This window comes from Pelmatolapia mariae, linkage group LG10_11, assembly GCF_036321145.2.
Source record: "Pelmatolapia mariae isolate MD_Pm_ZW linkage group LG10_11, Pm_UMD_F_2, whole genome shotgun sequence".
NCBI lineage: Eukaryota > Metazoa > Chordata > Actinopteri > Cichliformes > Cichlidae > Pelmatolapia > Pelmatolapia mariae.
In genome coordinates this window covers 11686539-11708203 of record NC_086236.1, presented here as the reverse complement: position 1 = coordinate 11708203, position 21665 = coordinate 11686539, and the positions used below count along the sequence as shown (strand labels likewise).

The following is a 21665-nucleotide window of genomic DNA, read 5'->3' as shown; positions in this document are numbered from 1 at the left end:
TCGTTATCACGCAAGATGGGACAGATCAAGTGAATGGCTGGTTTAGTAGAATTTAACAGGGTCCAAATTAGATTTGAAAGACCTTAAACTGATGTAAATAGACCTTCCAAAATACTTTGCATGTTGTGTAAGATTTATATGATATATGTTTTAGCTACAGTTACTGATCAGCCGTCACCATCAGATCAGACTGGATAGATGGCTATATTAAACTGCTGAAACTCTATTGAGTGGAATGTGGAGATTAATTATTCGTCAGTGCAGTCTATTGACCCTTTGCTTAGTGCTGTGGCTTCATGCCCAGACATCCGTGCAAGGCTGATTAGGAACTGAGCACCTCCAACATTTTTTTCTTTTTCTTTTTTTTCCCTCCAAGGGCCAAAAATATGGCACAAATTCTTAACAAACAGCAGTGCAGTGGTTAGCACAGTCCCCAAAAACAAAAAGGTCCTGCTCTCCCCTGTTCCCATCTTCGCCCTGTGTGGCTTCTCTCTGGGTTTGGTTTCTACCTACAGCCCAGTGACATGCTTGTTGGATACATTTGTGATTTAAAATTGTGTTTAGGTGGGATGAGTGTGAATGTTGTTCGTCACACTGTTAGCCATGTGATAGGCTCATGGCCTTTCCGAGGTGGCCCGCCCCTCCCCCCCCTTTGTCCTGTGACTGCTGGGACGGACTCCAGCACTCCTACCACCATGTATGAAGATGAACTTGGAAAATCAGTTTAACGCTGCTTTTAGTGTCATATTCGAAATAAAAATGCTTTGCAGAGACGAGTTTCTAAAGACTTCCCATAATGACTTGACTTTAATGACTTTTGACCAAAATTTCAGCATCTTTTAAATAAATATTTGATTTTTAGTAAGTCCTACAGCCCACATGTTGAAGTCAGAATGGCTGTCGATGATAAAAAGCTCTTTGTACTGCGGTCCTCTGCATCATGAGATCAGCAGATGAAACATTAAGCATTAGATAGATGAGCCATGGCTCCCTTGGTACATGAATATGTTGACAAAACCATTTTTGTGCTCTCAGAGCATGACCTTTGCCAGGTGAGGTAATGCCATTGCCTCTTCACATTGGCCTTGACAGATTTTCCTTGACCTCCGCCCCGCAGACAGGCTAATAGACGAACTGACAGAATTCACACAGGCAGTCAAGGTAATGTGGCCTTTAAGCTCAATAGATGGGGAGGAGGGGCATCCAGAGAGAGAACCAGAGAGACGATGGGACAAAGGGAGAGGGAGAATTGGAGTCAGAGACAACAATAGAGAGAGAGAGCTTTTAGCATACCAGGGGAGGTCTAGAATATCATATGCACAGGAAGTAGGGGTGATAAAGATCAATATGGATTGCATTAAGCCAAGCCATGCCCTACTCACCTCCCATAAGCCATAAATTACTCTTCAGTCCTTTGTAAACAAAAACACGCATTGCTTCTTTCTCATTTCCATAAGTGTGTCTCATAGAAATCTTGAAGATTTCTTAAAACTAAAACGTCATCAAGCAGCAGTTGCAGACTTGTGAGCATGCTGTACAGTGTTATTAAGTCATCATGCTGTTGAATCATTCTCTATGTGAAAAATGAAGGTTTCAGGTTGCATTTGGATCTCTTGGCTTTTTTTGAGATTAGATAAAAATGACATATTTTATTACTCAGTTGGTCACTCAGCTTGAGCCGTATGTGGACTCTGTGGATATTTAGATAGGCTGCACACTTGCGTTCAGTCTGCTTCTGTTTCTCTGCAAAAAATAGATGTTTTTGTGGATAATGTGGCATTCCCATCGACACCAGTGTCACTGCAAGAGTTCAAATGAACTCTTATCTCTGCATTGAAGTACACTGCGAGGACTCGTAGGCAGTTGGATGTGTCATTCATGTGCCTTGTTCACTGCCATTTAAGCTGTGAAGCTGGTGTATCTGAGGACCAGCTCCGACTTGTTCCAATGGAACATTAAAGGACCTTGTACCTCCCAGGTACAAACTGACACTCTAAGCATGCTCGTTGAGTTTGACATCTTTTTTGCTTTTCACTCAGAAACAACTGACAAGGGCGTGATTGCTCGCGTGCACTTATATGCTATTTTAAAGCCGGATTTGGTTGGTAGGTTGTTCTTGTCAAGTTTTCACAATTTACTGATTTGCTTTTAACCACACTGTCGCTGCTGTTTACCTTTTTGCAATGCAGGATATGGTTATGACGACACACCACAGTATGATGTTAAAGTTGAAGCTGTTGTGAAGCAGCTCAAAGAAAAAGCACTTGCTTTCTTAGTAGTTTACCACACTTTTCTTTTTCATGTAATAGTAAGCGGGGCGGGGGGCGCTCTGGGATTGAGTGTTTTAGTAGTTAGTGGCATAAAAGGGCCTGTGTTGTATCCTGAATGGTGTAATTATTGTCCATTAGCTTTGATAGGCTGAAATTTTAGAGTGAAAAGCCCACTCAGGCCCTGTTTGCATTCACTGGCCCAAGCTGGTCAACATTACAGCATTAAAAGGAGTGAAAGTGAGACACTTTGTGCATAAAATACACACACACACAGACACACGCGCACACACTTATCACGTGTCCTCATCTACAGCCGTGCATGTGACCTATGAACTTAGCAGATTTGCACTCTTGTATGCATTTTAACACCCGCAAATGCATAGAACAGTAAGCACACACATACAATAGATATGCAAAAACATTCATTTTATATATACAGACTCCACCTGTATATATAAAGAACTACAACTGCCAGACTACACACCCTCAGCACACACACATGACACACTCTAGTGCTGATATTTCAGCCACTCATGGCCCCCACCCACTCAATTTCACTTGCTCCCATTATTTCACTGCTATTGATCCACATCCCCCTCGTCCGCCTGCCGATCCAGAGAGCCTTTACTGGATAATTTTCAAGGGCATTTATAAATGCAACACGGGGTAAATGGGTGATTGCCATGTGGCTGGTTTTTATATGCTGTTGGTTGTTTTGTGAATTTGTGAGAGGGGAGAGTGCAGGGAAGCATTTAGAAATGGGAACCCTGAATGGGGGGGAAAAAATATATGATGAGGCCGATCGTGGAAGATTTTCTCCTCCTTTGTGCATTTCTAATTTGTAGGAGTTAAATTGTTTAAAACTAAAGTAACACTTGACATTTGTGCATTTCATTTCTTTTGACTTCAGTTGAATTTTTAAGGTCTTTCTTTTTTTTTTCTCCCCACCCTCTGCTTTCAGGCATTGTTACAGCCACCTTGCACATTAACATTTTGGCACTGAATATTTAAACAAATGTAAAAACCCTTTTCTGAAATACAAATCCACATCTGTAGCTTGTGTTGTGGCAGGAGAATGGAGTCAAATGGTTTTAGATTTATATGAAAACTGGAATAACTTTTCCAAACGTTAAGAGCAGGTCATTTGCATGTACTTGCTTTACTGTTAAGCATTGTTTTTGTGAGGTAGAATAAATTTCCTGCGGTACTAAAACTGCAGTTAGTTCTGTTTGTCTGGCTGAGGTGTGTGCGAGCCAACAGAGTGGAACGGGATCCAACATTAACAAAAACACCAAAAGAGAACCACGGGTGGAGCTGCCCCCTTAAAGTGGCCTCTGGGTCAACCTGTAGGGGTGCCAGGGCCATGCTGTATGTGTGTGTTTGTGTGTGTGAAGCTCTGTGGATTTGGCTGCTGGGCAGGAAGCATCTGTTAATTCAGGAGGGCCAGGAGGTAGTATGGTATATTTTTGTGCGCGTGTATGTTTAAGTGCACATGTGTTTGTATCAGTATTAAAGCCCAGTGTTTTGCCTTCCCTCCTGTATCCGGCAGACCTGGCCGTGGCCCACCATCCTCAGGGGCTCAGACAGAGAAACCTTGTAGCTTCCTGTGACACACATAAATTCGTGCGTGCACACACAGATACGCGTGCTCAAACGAAACCAAAGAGAGGTAGTGTTTCACCCTGAAAGACTTTGTTGACCAACAGACAAAGCCTGCAGAATGCATACAAACTTAAGTAGTAGCACTAGTGAAAAAATGCTTCTCAGACAGTAACTATCTGTGCCATTTTACTCATTTACATCATATCTACAGACTAAATGTTCCTTTTGTAATTTTTATTTTGGTACGGGTATTTGAACTATAGCAGAAAGAAAGATGGCAAAGAAAAGGCTTAAAATAACACTCTCTCCAAGGTGGGAAACATCACATAGTCCAGTGGTACCTGAAAGATCTAGGCTTTACCCAAATAATTTCATCCTGGTTGACTAATCAGGGAAAAAAACTGTAATCCACACAGCTTCTGATTCCTCATGCGCCCTCCACACAGGTATCGGAGCAGGTGGAGGTGGGAGGTAGATGGGTTGCGCTGGGCTGAGTTGTCCTTTCAGGAGCAACCAGCTCTTGGGCAGCGACTGGCGTCTGCTACCTGCTGCCACACATACGCACATGCTCATGCAACACACACACGACACGCTAGATGCCAGCTGGAAGGAATTTCCACTAAAGCCTGGCTGTAATACTTCCAGTCCGCCAGAGAAAGTGACTGCGGGGATGCCGACCCATGCTAATTATCTCCTTCACTGTGTAAGCCACCAGATGACTGAGTGTCTAGTAAAAATTGTGTAGGATGACTTAGCATGTAGAGCCTTCTCATTCCAAGAAAATCCAGACTGCTGAGGTTCACACTAATCAAGGGAGGAAGGCTGATAAGTAATTTGTTATTATCACTCCTAATAGCTCATGGTATCCCCTAAAAATCACAAATATTGCAAAAGAAACTAGCACTTAGGCTTTGGAGTGGCGCTCAAGATTTCAGAGCCAAGAATTTGGGATTTACTTGCATCTTAGTAAACAATGACTCCATTCCCCCTCTGGTGATTTTTAGATTTGTCATTATTGTGTGGACTTATTTGAAAGCCTTTGAACAGCACACCCTCTGCCAAGGCCTTTTTTTTCCTCCTTTGCAGCTTTAATGAAAGTGGTCAGCTCTCGCCTTGGCAGAGGAATTCCAAGGCAAGATTTTATTTGAATTTTATTTGAAGGTGGTTCTGCCACCACCGTACTTAATAGTCACGCACACTCACAAAGCCCTCTGACACGCATGCACAAAACCTACTTTCTATTGTTCAGAGGTTAATCTCTTTGTTTTGGCAATACAATAATGTGTTCAGGATTTTCGACTCTGCGGATGATTTATCTAATAAATGAGGACATTACACGCACGAAAACTTTCTACCTTGTTTATCTTTCCTTTCTCTTGTCATCATGCTCTCTATGTCTCTTTCTTTCGTGGGACTACAGGGGCAAAAGTCACAGGCCTTTGGCAGTGCTGGTGCCATTCAGCTTCCCGTCTGTCACAATGCTGGCAGCACACGCTGTGGAAACTGCCAGCTAATGGCTGTTTATCCACCGCAGAAACTTGCCAGCCAATGTCTGCCCAAGCTAAGAACTTGCCAACCAATGATTGTTGAACCTTGTACCTCGCAAACTATGCCTGCCAAATCACAGGATGCAGTTTCTTTTTGCTCAACTGAGAATTGATGGATTTCAGAGAGTTTTGGATGGATGCAGAATTCCCAGCTCAATTTCAGGGAGAAAAAAAAAGTCCTTCATGTTGTCCCACTTTCAGTTTCCAGCGATTAGTGCCCAGTTTCTCTTTCCAGAACATTTTTAGCATACGTTTCTGACAGAAAATGAAGAATGTTTTTTGCATCCGTAAGATCGTGTTTGTAAAGATTGTGCAGCTTGAGCTAACCACCGCGTAAATGATATAAGATTATGTAAGGAAAACATTATCCCTCCTCTTTCCCTAAACAGTATATTGTGTCTAATCCCATTAAGTTTAAGATGATGCATGTTGGCTTCAAAACTACTATCCCTTTTTATTCTCCCTGGCATGATTAGTTTATCTTTTTCCAGGAGTTTATTGTTAAATTGTGGTGCGGTGGGAATAATATGGTCCGGCAGCAACACACACTTTCAATCTGGGCATTAATTTCAGGGTTTATCTTGCCACAAATAAGAGCTTTTAGAAAGTAAAGCTGAATGGAGATAACGTAGCCATGCAGGACAGTGTGTTTGTGTGTGAGCGAGAGGGAATCCATCCATTCACATGCAGTCTTCTCTGCTCGGCAGTATTTGAGTCCTCATCTCCTCATCTGGTCCATAACTACACACACACACATTCTCTTTCTCTCTATGTTACATGCTTTTCTTTGCAGTTGTCACCTCTAATTTCAACTTCAATTCATTAAATCTCCCCTTGCTCCAGCTGGTGCAGACACTGTCTCACACACATAGCCAGAGATATGGAAGTCTGCACTGAGGTAGAATTGGATTCTTAAGAGAATATTGGAGACTTTTTATCTTCATCAGTTCCCACACTTTGACTTCATCCTCATTCTACCCCACACTGTCACTCTTATCTTATACTCTCTGCCTCACACTCTGCTACCTTTGCTCTATCTCTCTCTTTCACAAAGGCACATATACACACTCATTTCAGTTTCAATCATATTCTGCACTCTGCCTTTCTCACTCTCGCTTGCACTTCTTTCTTTTGACTCGGTCTCCCTTTGTCTCTGTCGCTCACATTCAGTTAAGGTCCCTCGATTTTCTCCATGTCTCCGTCTGTCTTCCTGCACTGTGTCTTAATCCAGTCGTCTGTGGGCTTGCCAGTAATGGAGTAGTGCTGAGCCCATTTGGTAATTTTAGTTCTCCTAAATGAAGCCTATAGGTGCATGCAGTTTCCGTATCGTAAACTCTGTCTGAGTGTACATAAATAAATGCATAAATATATGTGCGTGTATTTTTCTCTTTCCATCTGTCTGTCCACCAGTTACAGCTTTAGAGCTAACAGTGGCCTCAATTGATCAAAGCTTTCTCCAGCACTACAGGGCGAAATCCGCAGCTTCAAAACTTATGTGTGTACTTGTGTGTCTGTGTCCCTGTCCAGACATCAGAGGCAATGTTCTCACCTAGCTAGTCTGATGAGGCTACTCGCAGCCTTTTTACTCCTCCTTGCTCCTTTTGAAGCTGATTTGAATGTGGGTTTTTGAACCAGCAGAGGGGGAAAAAGGCAAGAATGGAGAGAGTCTTCAAAAACTAGGGAGCAAATGGGTTCAGGCCAGAAAAGAAGGTGTGAGAAACTACGACAAGGGAGACTAGACAGCGGCGTATGTAATGAGGGTGTAAACCACAAGACGAAGACACGAGCCGGTGGTGATAAACGGCGAAAAAGAAGCGGAGAAAGCAGAAAAGCGGTGGAAATCTGATTCAGGGTTTGCGTTGAATGTTACATCAAAGAAATTATAAGCCGTTTGTGCTGCGTGACAGCAGCATTGTTTCTCGGTGCGGAGATGCACTGCTGTCGTCTCTGATGTGGTTTCTGGTTTAACAGCCTGCTCTGAGACCAAAGTCTGCACGGTTATAGCTGTTATCTGTCAAAGACACACTGTCACCAAGGCTCCCTGTTTTAAAGGATTGTGCACTAAATAGTAAGGGGGAAGAGTTATGAAGGTTTCTACAGCTTCTGTTCAACAAGATATTGCTAAACTCGTCTTGATTTACTTTGGTGAACTTATATGATTTTTGTTTTTAAGTCTCATAAAATCATTTTTAGGTGATTAAAGTAGAAGTTTTGAGCCGGCATAGGTTTATATACATCATGTATGTCAAGCTTGGATCTACACCTCGGGTCATGTCAAGGCTGTTTGCCACTGCTGACACCTACAGGCCAACCATGTTAAGTGTCAGATACCCCACGGGTGACCTCACTATGCGTCGCCATGCTTTATTTAGTCAGCTCCGAGGTTATGAGTAGTGTATAGTTGGCACTTTGAGCTCTGCTTGGTGGTAGAAATGAGCTGGCAGCCTGGCTGCCTGGATGATTAATGGCACTTGAGTCTTGACTTCGGTCAGGCTCAGCCCTCTCCGTCTATATTAAGAACCATCATGGCCTGTTTTTGTTGTATATTTTTGGATGTTACAGCAGTGAGTTATAAACTTTCACGTGTGGTTTTGGCTGGTTTATTCAGGTATTATTAATAACGAGGACAGTGACAAACGTTAGGCATTAAATGGTGCTTGTGTCACTGTATTTGCAAAGGCAGTTTGGGCAACTCTTTGCCTCTCTCTTTGAGTTTAGTAAGACATGAATATACTGATTGCTCCTGCCTCATTTCTTTTCTGCAGCCTAGACTATGCATACGACTTGGCTAAAATAATGATTTGCCATTGATCTTTAGCAAAAAGCTGTCTTTCTGTTTTCTCATTGCAAACACATCACATGTCATTAAATATTCATCGAGCTTTGTTTGTGTCATTGTTATTTGGACCCACTGTAATTGTCACCCTCATCAAGATTCATGAGCCTCGTCACACTTTCTTTAATTGCTTACTCGTTCTCTACATTGTTCATCTCAGTGTAATGTTCTCATATATTCACCTCTGCTTCTCTGCCTCATTCTGTGGTGCTTTTCTTTTGATCTTTGCTCTGTTTCTTTCTGTTGTTGTTGTTGAGGTATCTGATTGTGTGTAGGAGTCTCTGATTATCAGTGGTTTAGTGAAGTTTCAGGAGTCTTCTGCCATTCAGTTGTCATATACAGTGTGTATGCGCATATAGGTTTATTAGAGCAAAACGTAAGCAGCATCTTCTCTGGCACTTTTATGATATTTCAAATCAACCAGTGCACTATGCTAAATAGCCCATGTCACTCGTTGATGTCTTTAGGATTTCCAAAAACCATCGAGACCCCAACATCTCTCAAACTCAACCTAGCAAAGATGATTCCAGCACTAAAATGCTTTTTAAGAAAGCCAGTCTCTGGTCTCTGCTGGCAAATGGCTAGTCTGAGCTTTATAGCCCACTTTACCACTGAGGTAATAGGTGGAACAGAGCAGTCATGCTCACAACCAGTTAATCTCATTCTTAAAACTGGATGCAGTAAGTAAAGGGGGGGCTCTAGAAGATGGGAAAGAAGAAACCATCATAATATATTCTGAATGCTTTATTCTGCTTTCGGGGACTTAAGCGGGTCTCCAGAAAGACAAATGTAGTTATAAAGAAGGCTTAAGATGCAGAGGTATAATTTTAATGTTGATAATGTATTTTTCTCCCTTTTGGAGGAAATGCCCTTATTTAGGTGGTTAGACTGCAATGAGCTATGATTTTATGTAACCACTGGCTTTTATTCAGATGCAGTCTAGTTATATTAGTTTCTACCCACAAAGTCTTTATTATGGCTTACTGGGTGATTTTATGAGAAGTAAAATAACACTAAAACTTTCAGTAGATGTACAAATGAAGATTTTGAACATAAAACAATAATGTTGGAATGTCATCATGAGTAAAACTCATGCACGAATGAATTGGTCAACTCGGGTGAATTCTCTTGGCTTGTGGGTCATCTGCAACGTGCTAGTGATCTGGGAGCTCCAAATGAATTCTCACCATCTTTGGCCACTGCATTTTACTTAAACTACGTCTGCGTTACACCCATTATTTCTCTCAAGTTAATCTGGCTCTATAAATAATTGCTGCTGTGAAAGCTCGGCTTGTTTGGTAATGTATAGAGTCTGCTCGAGCCTCCTGTGATTGTGCCCGCTCGTTGACATGATAGAATTGTACAGCTGAAGGAACCTTTCACATTTATATTTAATCTCCCAACTCTCATCCTTAATGCATGAGGAGAATGGGAGACCCCGACACCCCACCCCCCTACTTCGTGGTTTGGCCTGTTGGGAGAGGAAAGGAGGGGGATTAGAGCAGGATTAAGTCTGTGTGAGTGGGAGCCACAATTATTCACTTCCACCATCAGTCAACTTTCACCCCTCTAACCGTTTAGTTTCTCTGCAAAACCTACAAAGACACGTGTTCGTGTTTTTGTACGTTCTAAAACATCAGAGTTTAAACTTTTTTCTGAGAATTTAATCTTTTTGCCTGCAAACGTTTATTCAGTGAATAATTTTACCTGCAGATGAAGTTGCGTGTTAATGATTGAATCATCCGTCTTTCTTTGCATCCTTGATGTAGAGAGTCAGTAGGTTATAGTCTGGGCATCCTTCAGCTGTGGGACACCAGCCAATGCGTGAGGGCTTCTGTAGCAGCCAGCACTTTTCCTTGTACTGGCCGTTGATTACAATTGCAGATAACATTTCTGAAAGCTAATAAAAAGCCAGATCATTGCCAAACAACAGCCTATGCTTTTGAGATTACATTTCGGCTAATGTATTTCCCTTCTTTGGTCGTATGCAGCCAAAGGTTGCTCAAATGCGATTTGTCATTGGTTCTTGTGCTAGAAGAAAGGAACTGGAGAATTTGCAGTACTAAAAATTGACCTCCGTGTTGACAGGTTCTTCATGTTCAAGTACTGAATTTGTTTATAGAGATTAGTCGGTCATTCTGGTGCATTAGTGTGGTGACATTTAACTTCAGCTACTCTAATAGCTACTGTAGTAACTTGCAGTTCTGTGCCAAAGATGCCAAAGATTCTGTGCTGATGTTCTTTAAGTGAGCACTGCTGAAAGTTACAGGGTCTTTTTGTGGTTGAAAGGGTAGCGTCATCAAGAGGGAAATGTACTAAATTATTGCAGATTTCCACAACAAACCCCTTAAACTCCAAGTTTAATTTGAATTATAGAAGGATTAAACCATGGTGACCGGTAACTTTTTTTCAGCATATGCAGTATGCCATATTAAAGCATTCTTGGGAAAAAATGCAACATTTTTGATTAACTGAAGACAGTTGAAGCCAAAATAATTAAAGTAGCAAACATTTTCTCTCAAGCTGTGAAACTGTGCAGTTCAGAACGACAGGTATCGATTCTGATTTGATGTTTCTGGAAGGTGATTAATTAAAAGTCACAGCCAAGTCTTGTGTTTTCTCAAGTTTTTGCTGTCACAACTTACTTTATCAATTTTTTTTGTTGGACCCCTTTGAACTTAACCAGCTAATCGATCGCGATCAACATTTTTCCTCATTAATATCCTCTTAGGGTGTGTTTGTGAGTCTCGATCCGGTGAGCAGTTTGATACATTAGTTTCTACCTCTGTGTGAAATCTGTTGAATGGATGAGGGTGGGAGTTTCATCATCACTGCCTGATAACTGCTCCATCACACAGAAATCAATAAGTATTTATCTGTAATGAAATTAGCAATCGCTCTCTGTCCTCCCTCTCACTTTTTCTCTTCCTTCTTATTCACAAAGAAGCACAACAAACAGCAAAGAGTGTTGCTCAACAGTAAGATTGGCGAATTCTCCTTCTGTTTATGGATGATTGTGTGGAATTTAGTCAATAGCATCAAAACAGACTTAATACATGGAATACATGTTGTCTACTGATCAATATGCTTATATAGCTGTACTTAATAGTAAATGGATTTCACTTAAATGCTCCTTTAGTCACGACTTAAACCTCAGGCCTGACTCATTATGTGCATGTGAATGATACAAAAGCACACTTTGTAATTAGAATCCTGCTATTTAAGTGTCACTAATAGGACTATTAACGCTCTGCGACAAATTTATTATGGTTCTGTAGTTTTAGACAGTACTTCAACCGAGTGCGGTCAGATTCTTTTTAAGTGTATGTGAGGGAGATGGAATCTGTAGGGCAAAGCTAACAGGGTTAAACAAAAGTGAATGGATTAATACTGGTCCTAATTGGGCTGATTTCCTCTCATGGCCAGGTTTTAGTCCAAGAATTCATTCATAAATAATAAATAATTTCCTAGATGGCTTTTGCTTCACTACTATCTGTAGCTCTAGATATTGAGGATGAGCCTTTTCTCATTCCAGTTTCAGGGAAAAAGGTGGCTGTGCACAGGCTGGCACACTGTGTGGAGTGGAATGCAGAATAATAAGCGCACTTGAAACTAATTTGCCTGTTAAAATGCAGTAAAGAACTGGCAGGTAGATTCATCTGCAAGACACTGTGATTTTACAATGTACCTACTGTTTTCTGCGAGAAGAGTTTCTCATTGTAAAAAAACAAAACAGTGTAGTGCTCTAGTGAAACATATAAGTGTTTGATTTTTAAGTTCACAATATAGCAAACATATTTCACAAAATGGCATTTTAAAAAGCATCCAGATAAAACAAGAAATTTCAGAATAAAAGCCCTCAAAAAATAGTTAATTTTGAATACAACGCACATTAAGAACAAGCCTTTACACTTTTTAAACTCCACCCCTCTATATGAATGTGGTTGTAGAGGCCAGCAGGTGGGGGGTGGCGTACCCCCAGACTCAACATCTTTAATATTGCATGTTGGCACCGTGCAGCCTCGCCTAGCTTCAGTTTGGCTTGGTGAGTCTTTTCCCACCATAGGTTATACGCGCAGATTTAAAATGAGTGTTTATGTGTGCATTTGGAAGGCAAGTGCTGTCTGATGTGCCGATGGAGGAGGTGTGCTGTAGGTTCGCCAAGTGTCGCAGGAGGACGTCCTCCCTCACTCTGACACTGCCCCGGCCCAAACTGGTAAGGCTTGAGATTTTAAAGATTGTCTGGGTTGCTCCTGGAGCAGAGAGGGGAGCACGCACATTGGTCCACCTCCACATAAAATTGAGGTTAAACAGGTTTAAAGAAATGTTTTTAATTCCTCAGACTCACACTCTGTCATTCTTCTAGTTCTTTTTTTTCCACAGCTGTTTAGTAGATGCAACATTTGTTTTCTAATTCTGAGCCTCTCCAACCTTGAGTTAATAGATTTGTAGTAAAATCAGCACCTGACATTTCAGACACTGGTGTTTGTTTCCAGTCTCGAAGAGTCTTTGATGAAAGAGTGCCGCCATTCTCAACTTCACTAAGAACTTTTTTCTATTTTATTTTCCCTGAAAATCTCTACATTGAGGGGCATTTTGTTGTTTTTGAAGCAAGTTTCCTACTGATGTGTACTGTGATGTGTATTTGGGAATTCTTTGGCATCCAGTTAATACAAATTTCTCTAAAGAGAATTAGAATTCACAATATGGAAACTCGTGACTCGTCCCCCTCTGTGCTTGAAGTGGCTCTGTGGTATGTGAAGCGTCTCGGTTCAGTGCAAGCTGAAGGCTACGCAAATGTTTATAGGTTACACCGGTGAGGCTGCTGGTTCTGCGCCTTTGCGCTCAGTTAACACTACAGCACTTTGATGCTCTTGCCTTTGGAAACCTCTTGACTGTTTGACTGACAGCTTTACCTCGTTCTGTATCTGGATTTAGTGTTATTGGAGAGCGAGCTCTTAGCAGCTCAGATTTTGAGTGTATGTGGGCAATTTTCAGCAAGTGTGATAACAAAATAAAAACAAAATTGATTTTGTTTGTATCAAAGCTCAAACGTCTTTGTGGAAATTATCTTCTTCTCTGGAAATAGACACATTTATTTATTTAGGGGACTTTATTTACTGTCTTTTTTGCTGCTTGATGTATTTTCTGATTTAATTGATTAACTTGGAGTTTCATGCATGTGCTTTTGTGCTTATTTCTGCCTTTTTGGGGGGTGGGGGGGGTGGGTGGGGGGGGTAAATACATTTCCATCTGTTGAAGTTTGAGTATTCATCTGTGTCCTTGTGTGTACTCTGTACATGTGTAAGCTGTCTGTGTAACGAGGAAACCAGGATTTACTGTTTAATTGTTTTGTTAAGGTCACTCCAAAAATATCAAAGCAACCTCCAAACCTTCACAGTGTACCAGATATCATATCTGTCTGCACCCCGGCTCATAATTCACTGCAATGTGAAATATCCTAAGCTCCATCGTCTTCAGGTTAATTAGCCCGGAGCATGTGAAACCAGCTGTGGCTTTCAGCCTGAGGAAACAGCTGTGTGTGTGTGTGTGTGTGTGTCACTGTTAACTGTGTCTGTGCGTGTGTGTGTTTGCCTCTTTTGAACCCTGTGCATGTTTGCCTCAGCTGAACTCATATCCTCTTCACCCTCTCTGTTTGTCTTCTTCTGTATCTCCTACTTCCTCTCTGTCTGAGCAGCTTCCTGCCGATCTCAATAAGATGCACCTAACAGACCATGCCCACCAGCAGGTGATGCACATGCCGCCCAGCCAGTCAGGATGCAGTATCGCCAGTGACTCGGGTAGCAGCAGCCTTTCAGATATTTACCAGGTGGGTACCTCCCTGTTTATGGTAAAAGTTTATTGTATTTATTTGCAAATAAACCCACACTTAAAATGGTACATTTTCCCAGTAAATAAATATGGATTTAAGGATAAGAATTTCCACAAAGCTGATTATTTTTCCCTTTCATTTTGCCAAATTCCTCTTCTCTTTCCTTTAATTGTTCAAATTCATTATAAAAAGTCAGTATTATGTAAAATAGGATCCAGCCAGTCAGTTAAAACTACTCTTGTCTCACAAATTACTTGAAGTATCCTCATGCTGTTACTGCAAACAAAAACTTTTAATTGAATGAACTCTTTCCAATCCTGTGACAAAACCCTGTCTACTGTTTCTGGTCGTGTATTTTGCTGAAAGGTGAATTCTCTCTATCTTCATGTGTTCTCAGTTTATCAATCAACCCTCCGCCCACCTTCCTTCTAATCCTTTTTGTCTCTCTAATTATTGTGCGTCCTGGTGACTCGTCCCCCTCTGTACTTCCTGCAGCAGATTAAAGGTCACATGTAGAAAATGAACCTAATACTTATACCGCCATCTTTAACTGAGCTACAGCAGGTAGAACAGCTCAATCTACAAAAGGGAAATTCCTACGTGTAAAAGTAAAATAGCCAAAGAAGAGCCTTTGTCTTTGTATCCGTCTAACATTTCTGCAACATTTTTGGCAGTTCAGCAAGCTTTTAAGTGTAGACTGTATGAGTGATTGCAAATCAGTAACCCATAAAAGCAAACATAAGCTTTCCATCTAATCATTTTAATCCCTTAGCTCTCCTAATCCCCCCTCTTTACACAGAAAGTTGCACTAAATGTAACATTTCAGCACTGTCTTTCAGCTGGGACTGTTCTTTTATCTTCCCCCACATTACAACCTACATGCTATATTCTGCACACGTCTGTGAATATGTGTATAGACGTCCTTTTTGACACTGGCTTGTTAGTTCTGCTGGCTTTAATGGGAACCAGCGTGGCCTGTTTGCCACACACTAATGAGCTAGTTGATGTGCTGGTGCGATCTGTGGGCTCTTCTGGCCACAGAACTAATTTGTTTGTTTCACTCAGGAATGTTAATGCATCTTATGTGTTTTCAGGTTCCAGTACATACTGTAAATGTTACAACAACGCATAACAAAACTTTCGCCAACAAGATAACGTTGGTGAACGATAAGGTTGGGTAACACGGGAGAGTGATCAAAGCAGACAAACTGAGGAAATCGCCACAAATTACTGTGAGGGGGGGGCGACTTGCTGAATTAAAAAAATAAATAAAATGAAATCCTACCCCTTTCCTTCTCAGGCTGTCTGTGAGTGACTGCAGATTGATGTAAATCAGGTCGGCCCGGGTCAAACGTTTAACACAGAGACCCACTCTGTTCATCCTCAGATTAGATATTTATCACACGCATCTGATCCCATCACTTGTCGTTGACCCGGCTCTGTGTTTGTTTACAGCTGTCTTAAAGTGCTGACCCTTCATTCAGCTGTGATCCTCAGCTGTCAGTGCAGCAAACGCTATCTGTTGTGGGTTTTCTCTTACACGTTCTCTTTGTTTTTTCCTCCTTCCACTCCCTCTTTTATCTTGGCTTAACACTCAGCAGCTCACGTCCCTCTTTCTCCTCATCTTTTCATCACTTTCTTTAACTCCTCGTAATCCTCTCTTATACTTGTTCGTCTCCTGGCCATGGTATATCCTGAACCTTTTTGCCTCCTTTCTGGGGATGGGACGTGGTAAAATGCAGTGGTTCGTGTAGATCTGATGCCACATTTCTAAGAAATGTCCTCCTGCCTGAGACTTGCTCTGAGACCAGGGGTATTGGCCTGAAAGGGCAGACGATGCATTCTGAATGAACTGGGCTCTCAGAAGCACTGACTGATATGTCGGTGAGGAGGAAGAGAATGAGTTTTTGTCTGTTTTTACCCCTTTTCTCCCACACTACCTACAATGTTTCTGTTAAAAGGCTTTTTGCTTTTTTTCTTAGTCTCTACAATGACATTGTGAGGCATATTAACTGCATGGACTAAAAATTAGAAGTGAAATAAAGTTTCCTATGTTAGATCTTGTACAGTTAATTTTAAAAAATCAGCCTTTCGACAGTTCAATGTGTTAAAGATGCTCCATATACTGCCGTTTCATTTAATTATTACAAGAGGAGGAAAGCACGTTTTAAAAAGTTCGGCTCCACACCTATGTTTGCATGTTTCCTGGCTTGTTTTTTTTCCATCTTATATTCAACCAGATTAAATTCATCTACTATCCGGGAACAGGAAAGGTCTGAGGAGCAGGTGTGTTTTAAAAGTCCTCTAAATGGCTTCTTCAACCTAATTTATAAAAACAACAGCAGGCCTGAACTTTGAATGGACTATTAGCTCAGTACCCTTGGGTTGGAAAAACATAAAAAACACTTTGGCCATGTCCCAACTATCCATAGAGCCTAAGAGCTTGATTGTATTGCTAGCTGGCGAGGCCATCTTACAATCTATAGACTAGGAAATTCACTTTTCCCCACCAGATATCAACAGCTAATATATCTCTGCCTGTCTTTTCAACTGTAAATCCAAAATGTAGAAAGAATCAAGATGAAGAAAAAACGAATAATGTAGCTGAGCAAATGAAGACATAAACGGACAATAGTTACTGATAAATTTAGGGTAGTATCGTTGGGATTTTTTTTTTGTTCAAGCGAAGGCTAATTAATATGTATTTTGCTGGCCACTTTATTAGGCACACTTTACATTTAGTATTGTATGACCACTTTGGTCTTCAGAACTGCCTCAAATTCAACAAGGTGCAAACGTTGCTCAGAGATTTTGTCCATGTTGAATTGGTTGCATCACAGAGTTGCTGCAGATTTGTCGCTTGCACATCCATGATGCAATTCCCATTCCACCACATCCCCAAGGGGCTCTCTGTCTGGTGACTATGGAAGCTATTTGAGTACAGTGTTCTCACTGTCACGTTCAAGCGCTATTCTGTTAGAAGCATCAATTGGAATATGGATATAAAGATCAGATACTACGGGGACCAAAGTGTGCCAAGAAGATACTCTCCCCCCATCACACACCTTTACACCCTCACTAGCAGCCTGAACCGTTGACACAAGGCAGGATAGATTCATGCGTTCATGACGTTTACACCAAATTCTGACTCTGACATGTTAATGTCGCTGCAGAAATCACATTCGTCTGTAGTCCATCTGCTTCTAGGATCACCATGTTTTCAGTGGTGCTCTTCTGCATACCTTAGTTGTAACGAGTGGTTATTTAACAAAATATCTCTTTTTCAGTAAACAGGATAAATGCTGGAGGTCTAAGTGAATTATGTGCCTAAATGAGCACATGCATTCACATTATTTTGGAAAGCAGACAGAAGCAGGGGTAAAATCAGGCTTAGCTCTCCAGCTTTTTTAGGCCCACCTTTAGGTGACGGTTCAATTCCCAACTGACATGAATAGCCTTATGCCCTTTTAGATCCATACTCTTCCAACCATCCGTCTTCTTAGCACAGGAGAAATGCTGTGAAATATGAATTATGAGTGAATGGATTTAAATATTTGGCTGTTGGCCTGGTTTTTTGTAGTCTGGCACTTGGTGTCTGGGTGCAGCTCTAGGTCGCAGCTACAGCTGCTTTTTCCAAGGTTATCCTTTTTTATGTTTCATGCGAGTAAATTGTTACTGAAAAGCCGTGAACACTAGAAATTATGAACAATAAGGCTTTTTTTTTAGTCTTTATGTCGTCACAGTCACATGTCTTTCATGCTCTTCATTTTTTCAGTAATTGCAAATAATTGGTCACCGTGTTGTACTTTCTAAACTGTCTTGTAATGGCATACTCCTCTTTACAAGACCTGAGAGGACTCTTGTCATTGTAAATATCAATACCCCCAATTTGAATTTCTAGGTCACGTTATTTTGGGAATTGGAAGGTCGAGATTGATGTGAGAGTCGAGCCATTTAACACTGAGGCAATTTTAGCCCCATCAAAAGCGACTGAATTTCATAATTTAATCTTTTTCATAACCCATAAGAAAGGAGCCTTCACATTTAATATGTAAAATGTTCAATTCATTTGTCATTTAAATGAGACATGATGGACTTCAAAGACTTCTTCCTTCCTTTTTTTTTAATGTTACTAACCGCCCAATATTCAGTTTTTTGTTCTTTGTGTTTTGTTCCCAGGCCACAGAGAGTGATTTGGGGGATGTCGACCTATCTGGACTTCCAGAGGCTGCAGTGGACAGTGAGGAGGAGGAGGAGGAAGATGAGGACCTGGAGAGAGCTTCAGACACTCTCCTAGGCCGAGATCTGGTCCGAGAGTGTCTAGAAAAAGATCCTGTCGACCGCAATGACGACGACATCGGTCAGTTTGACAACTTTGATTTGATTGAATTGGGATAAAAGTGACCTAAAATAAACTGACAGATTCAGGCTTTCTCAGTAGCTATTTTTAGACTCATTTAGTACAGAAATGAGAGATGAGTGATATACAAATGTCCCTCTCTCATAAAGACCCCTTGCAGCTGTCCCCAAACACCAGTGCCCTTCCAGTCTGTATTTTCAAGCAGGCACTCAGAGGCGACCTCATTAACAGAACCCAGTGGGGTCCTAAAGGAGGTGCTTGCATCAGAGAGCTGAGAGAAGCAAAGGCCTGGCCTGCTGCGTGCCTGCTGGGAGGCTGGCCTTCTCATGGCCTTCAGCATTACAAGCACAGCTCATTGAGAGGAAATACCTGACACAGAGAACAACTGAAGGGATAACAGGCTGAACCCAAATTCAACCAACTTTTATTATTCTATTTCATGTCATTAGTTACTTTTTTGATGCTCTCCAGAAACTCTCTGAAAGAATTTTCCTGAATAAACAGACAAAAATATTTTCGCTGGGCTTTCAGTGGTTTAAAAAGACATTTTTCCCAGGCGGTTGATGAATACGTCCTTGGGACTGATGAGATGGTTAAAAGAAAAATAAAGCAGGAGAGGGCACTTATAGTTTCTAAAATCAGGATTTTTGTTTTTTTCTCTCTTTTTTAACTTCTTTTACGTTTTTCACCTCTTTTGGCCCCTAAAAATGTAATAAATTACGATAAAGGGATAACTGATGTAATCTTTTTTTTTTCTTTTTTTTTTGAATGCATCACAAGATAGAAAGGCTATAAACCAGATTTAAGGACAGTTAGCAGTCATCAAAATGACTCTGGTACCCTTTAGAGTTTTGGTGCTTAGCTCTAGTGGGTTTTTTTTAACGTGATAAATCTACATTTTATGATTGTTTTCCTCCCATGGAAAACTGTATACCCATTGCACTTTAAGCTACTTTCCTTTACTAAGAAAAGGGAAGATTTGAACGAGGTGTTAACACCAAGAGGAATAAAAAGGAGCTACTGAGCCAAGCAGCATAGTTTGCAGGTTGGAGCTGGGTCACTGTGTTCTCAGCTACAGTGCAGAGGAGGCAGAGGGAAGATGAGCAGGAAAGGTAGAAATTGTAAATGTTTCTGAGGAGTCATAAAAACTAGTAGTACGCGCTGATCCACTTGTGCTCGGAGGGGTTAGATTTAAGACTTAAGAGCTGATGTGGAGGCATGTTTGCTGTTTGTTTGTCAGCAGCAGTGTACCAACGCTCAAGCCCAATTTAATAAGATTTAGAGATTAAAATTTTGGTGTGCAATGCAGCATTGTCCTTGGAGTTCTGCGAGTCCTCTTCTAGTTATGATTTTTTTTTATTTTAATCATGAGTTTTTACAGCATTTCAGAGCACCAAGGCCTGAGACGACAAGTATCCTAAAATGTTTTGTGTTTGTATTGACATTGACAGTTGCTCTGGTGAAGTATATGAGTAACATTTTCTTGCAGAAAGGACCATTTAAAAATCTATAGATCGTTTTGGAAATGTTGCAGTTTGTCTGTGGTGGGGGAAGAAAAAAAAATCAATGTGCATTTTGCCCTGAGACAAATTGCTTTAGTCAGTCTTTTCATGCTTGTTCCTCCTTCTTTTTCATTTGACTTCTTCTCTCTGCTTCTTTCTTTTTGTGCAACATAGAGCAACTGCTGGAGTTCATGCACCAGCTGCCTGCCTTTGCCAACATGACCATGTCCGTGCGGAGGGACTTGTGTAGCGTCATGATGTTTGAAGTGGTGGAGCAGGCCGGTACGGTCATACTGCACGACAAACAGGAGGTATGAAGAGGGTGAAAAGGGACACACAGAAACTGAGCACGTTCTATTTAACCTTCAGAATTCAATTCTTCAACAACAACTAGTGGTATTCATTTTTCACCATTCTATTTTGCCACTTTACTGACTTAGATTCATTGCTTCCAGTGTAATTACGACATGCAAAATATGTTTTTATTATATCTGCTTCGATAACACACTAAATTCCCTTAACAGTTAAATGAGTGTTTATCTTTACTCAGTCTGACACAAGGTCTGTTTGCTGAGTTGCTGAATCTTAATTGGGCAATTAATGTAATCACAGTAGAAAAAAAAATCTTAACTTTGCCTTTTGTTATCAAGCAGAACAGTGATGTAACCTTTGAAAAGACATACATAAGTGCGCACAAGTATTAAACAGTTGCAAACACGCCAACGTACCCATTATGGAAAGCAGTGATGTAGATGTGGAAGCATATAAAGCCCTTCACACATACGAAAGAAGAACAGATACGGAGCAACGTGCGCTTTCCCGTGCACAGGTGCACACACATCCTCACCATCCTAATTCACGAGGCAAAACTGGTATGTGCAAAGTCACCGCAGCATATAAGCCCCGTCAATCACTTGAGCTGCTACACAGCTAATTAATTAAGTTACATGCCTGAGAAACGGGGGCCCTGTCATGGCTGTTTGGTTACATGCAGCAGCATTAGAACTGACAGGGTGATAAATGGCAATGAACTGCCAGCCGCCGAGCTCGGAGGAGGACGGGAACACACATCAGCAGGGCAAAACCATAAACGCGCACTTTAGTGGAAAGAATACACGAATAGGTGATGTGCGTCTGTGTAACTAACTCCGTACCGTTTGTGTCGAGGCAGTTGATGGGCATTTTTCCTCCACTCCACTGCCTCTCTGTGGACTCGGTGTTGAAGGTCAAAGAGAAGCACTTGGCCCTTCTCGGAAGTGAGCATGACTTTGCTAAGTGAGTGTGAAGAGGGAAAGGAAAATAAAGAGTCTAAAGTGGTATTACAGATGTAGAAAAGAGAGAGAAAGTGCTCCATATGCCGCAAAGGAAGAGAAAATGGACAATGAGGGAGTCGAGGGAGTGTCACATGAAAAGACGCTTTTGAAGAAGAAGAATTTGTCCCTATGATCAGGGGTTAAAGTAGGATTTTGCACGCGAGAAAAGCCTCAGTGCAGCTCGAGGAAAAGAGTGACTTAGAAAATAAGTCGCATATTCATTTGTTATGGGAGCTTCAGTAGATTTTTCTTTGTGTACAGGCTGTAATTAGCTGTGCTGCTACATGCAACCTTTGAATAACAGAAAATAAGTAAACTTCTTCTTGTGCTCTTCTATACTTCTTCATAGAAGGAGTTAACTGCTAACAAACAAAATGAGCTCCATTCTTACAACCTACCCTA

At 41.2% G+C, this 21665-nt stretch overlaps 1 protein-coding gene across 8 annotated transcripts in view; it reads left to right on the top strand.

The window, feature by feature from the left end:
- Nucleotides 1-21665, top strand: part of rapgef6 (Rap guanine nucleotide exchange factor (GEF) 6) — a 140092-nt gene that overhangs the window by 77313 nt on the left and 41114 nt on the right. For 7 of the 8 annotated variants that reach the window (XM_063487014.1, XM_063487016.1, XM_063487012.1 and 4 more), the window contains 3 exons: nucleotides 13954-14085; nucleotides 18268-18448; nucleotides 20125-20261. In XM_063487014.1, coding sequence (XP_063343084.1) covers nucleotides 13954-14085; nucleotides 18268-18448; nucleotides 20125-20261 — 450 coding nt within the window. The remainder of the gene's footprint in view (nucleotides 1-13953; nucleotides 14086-18267; nucleotides 18449-20124; nucleotides 20262-21665) is intronic. The other variant, XM_063487015.1, reaches the window with a different exon arrangement.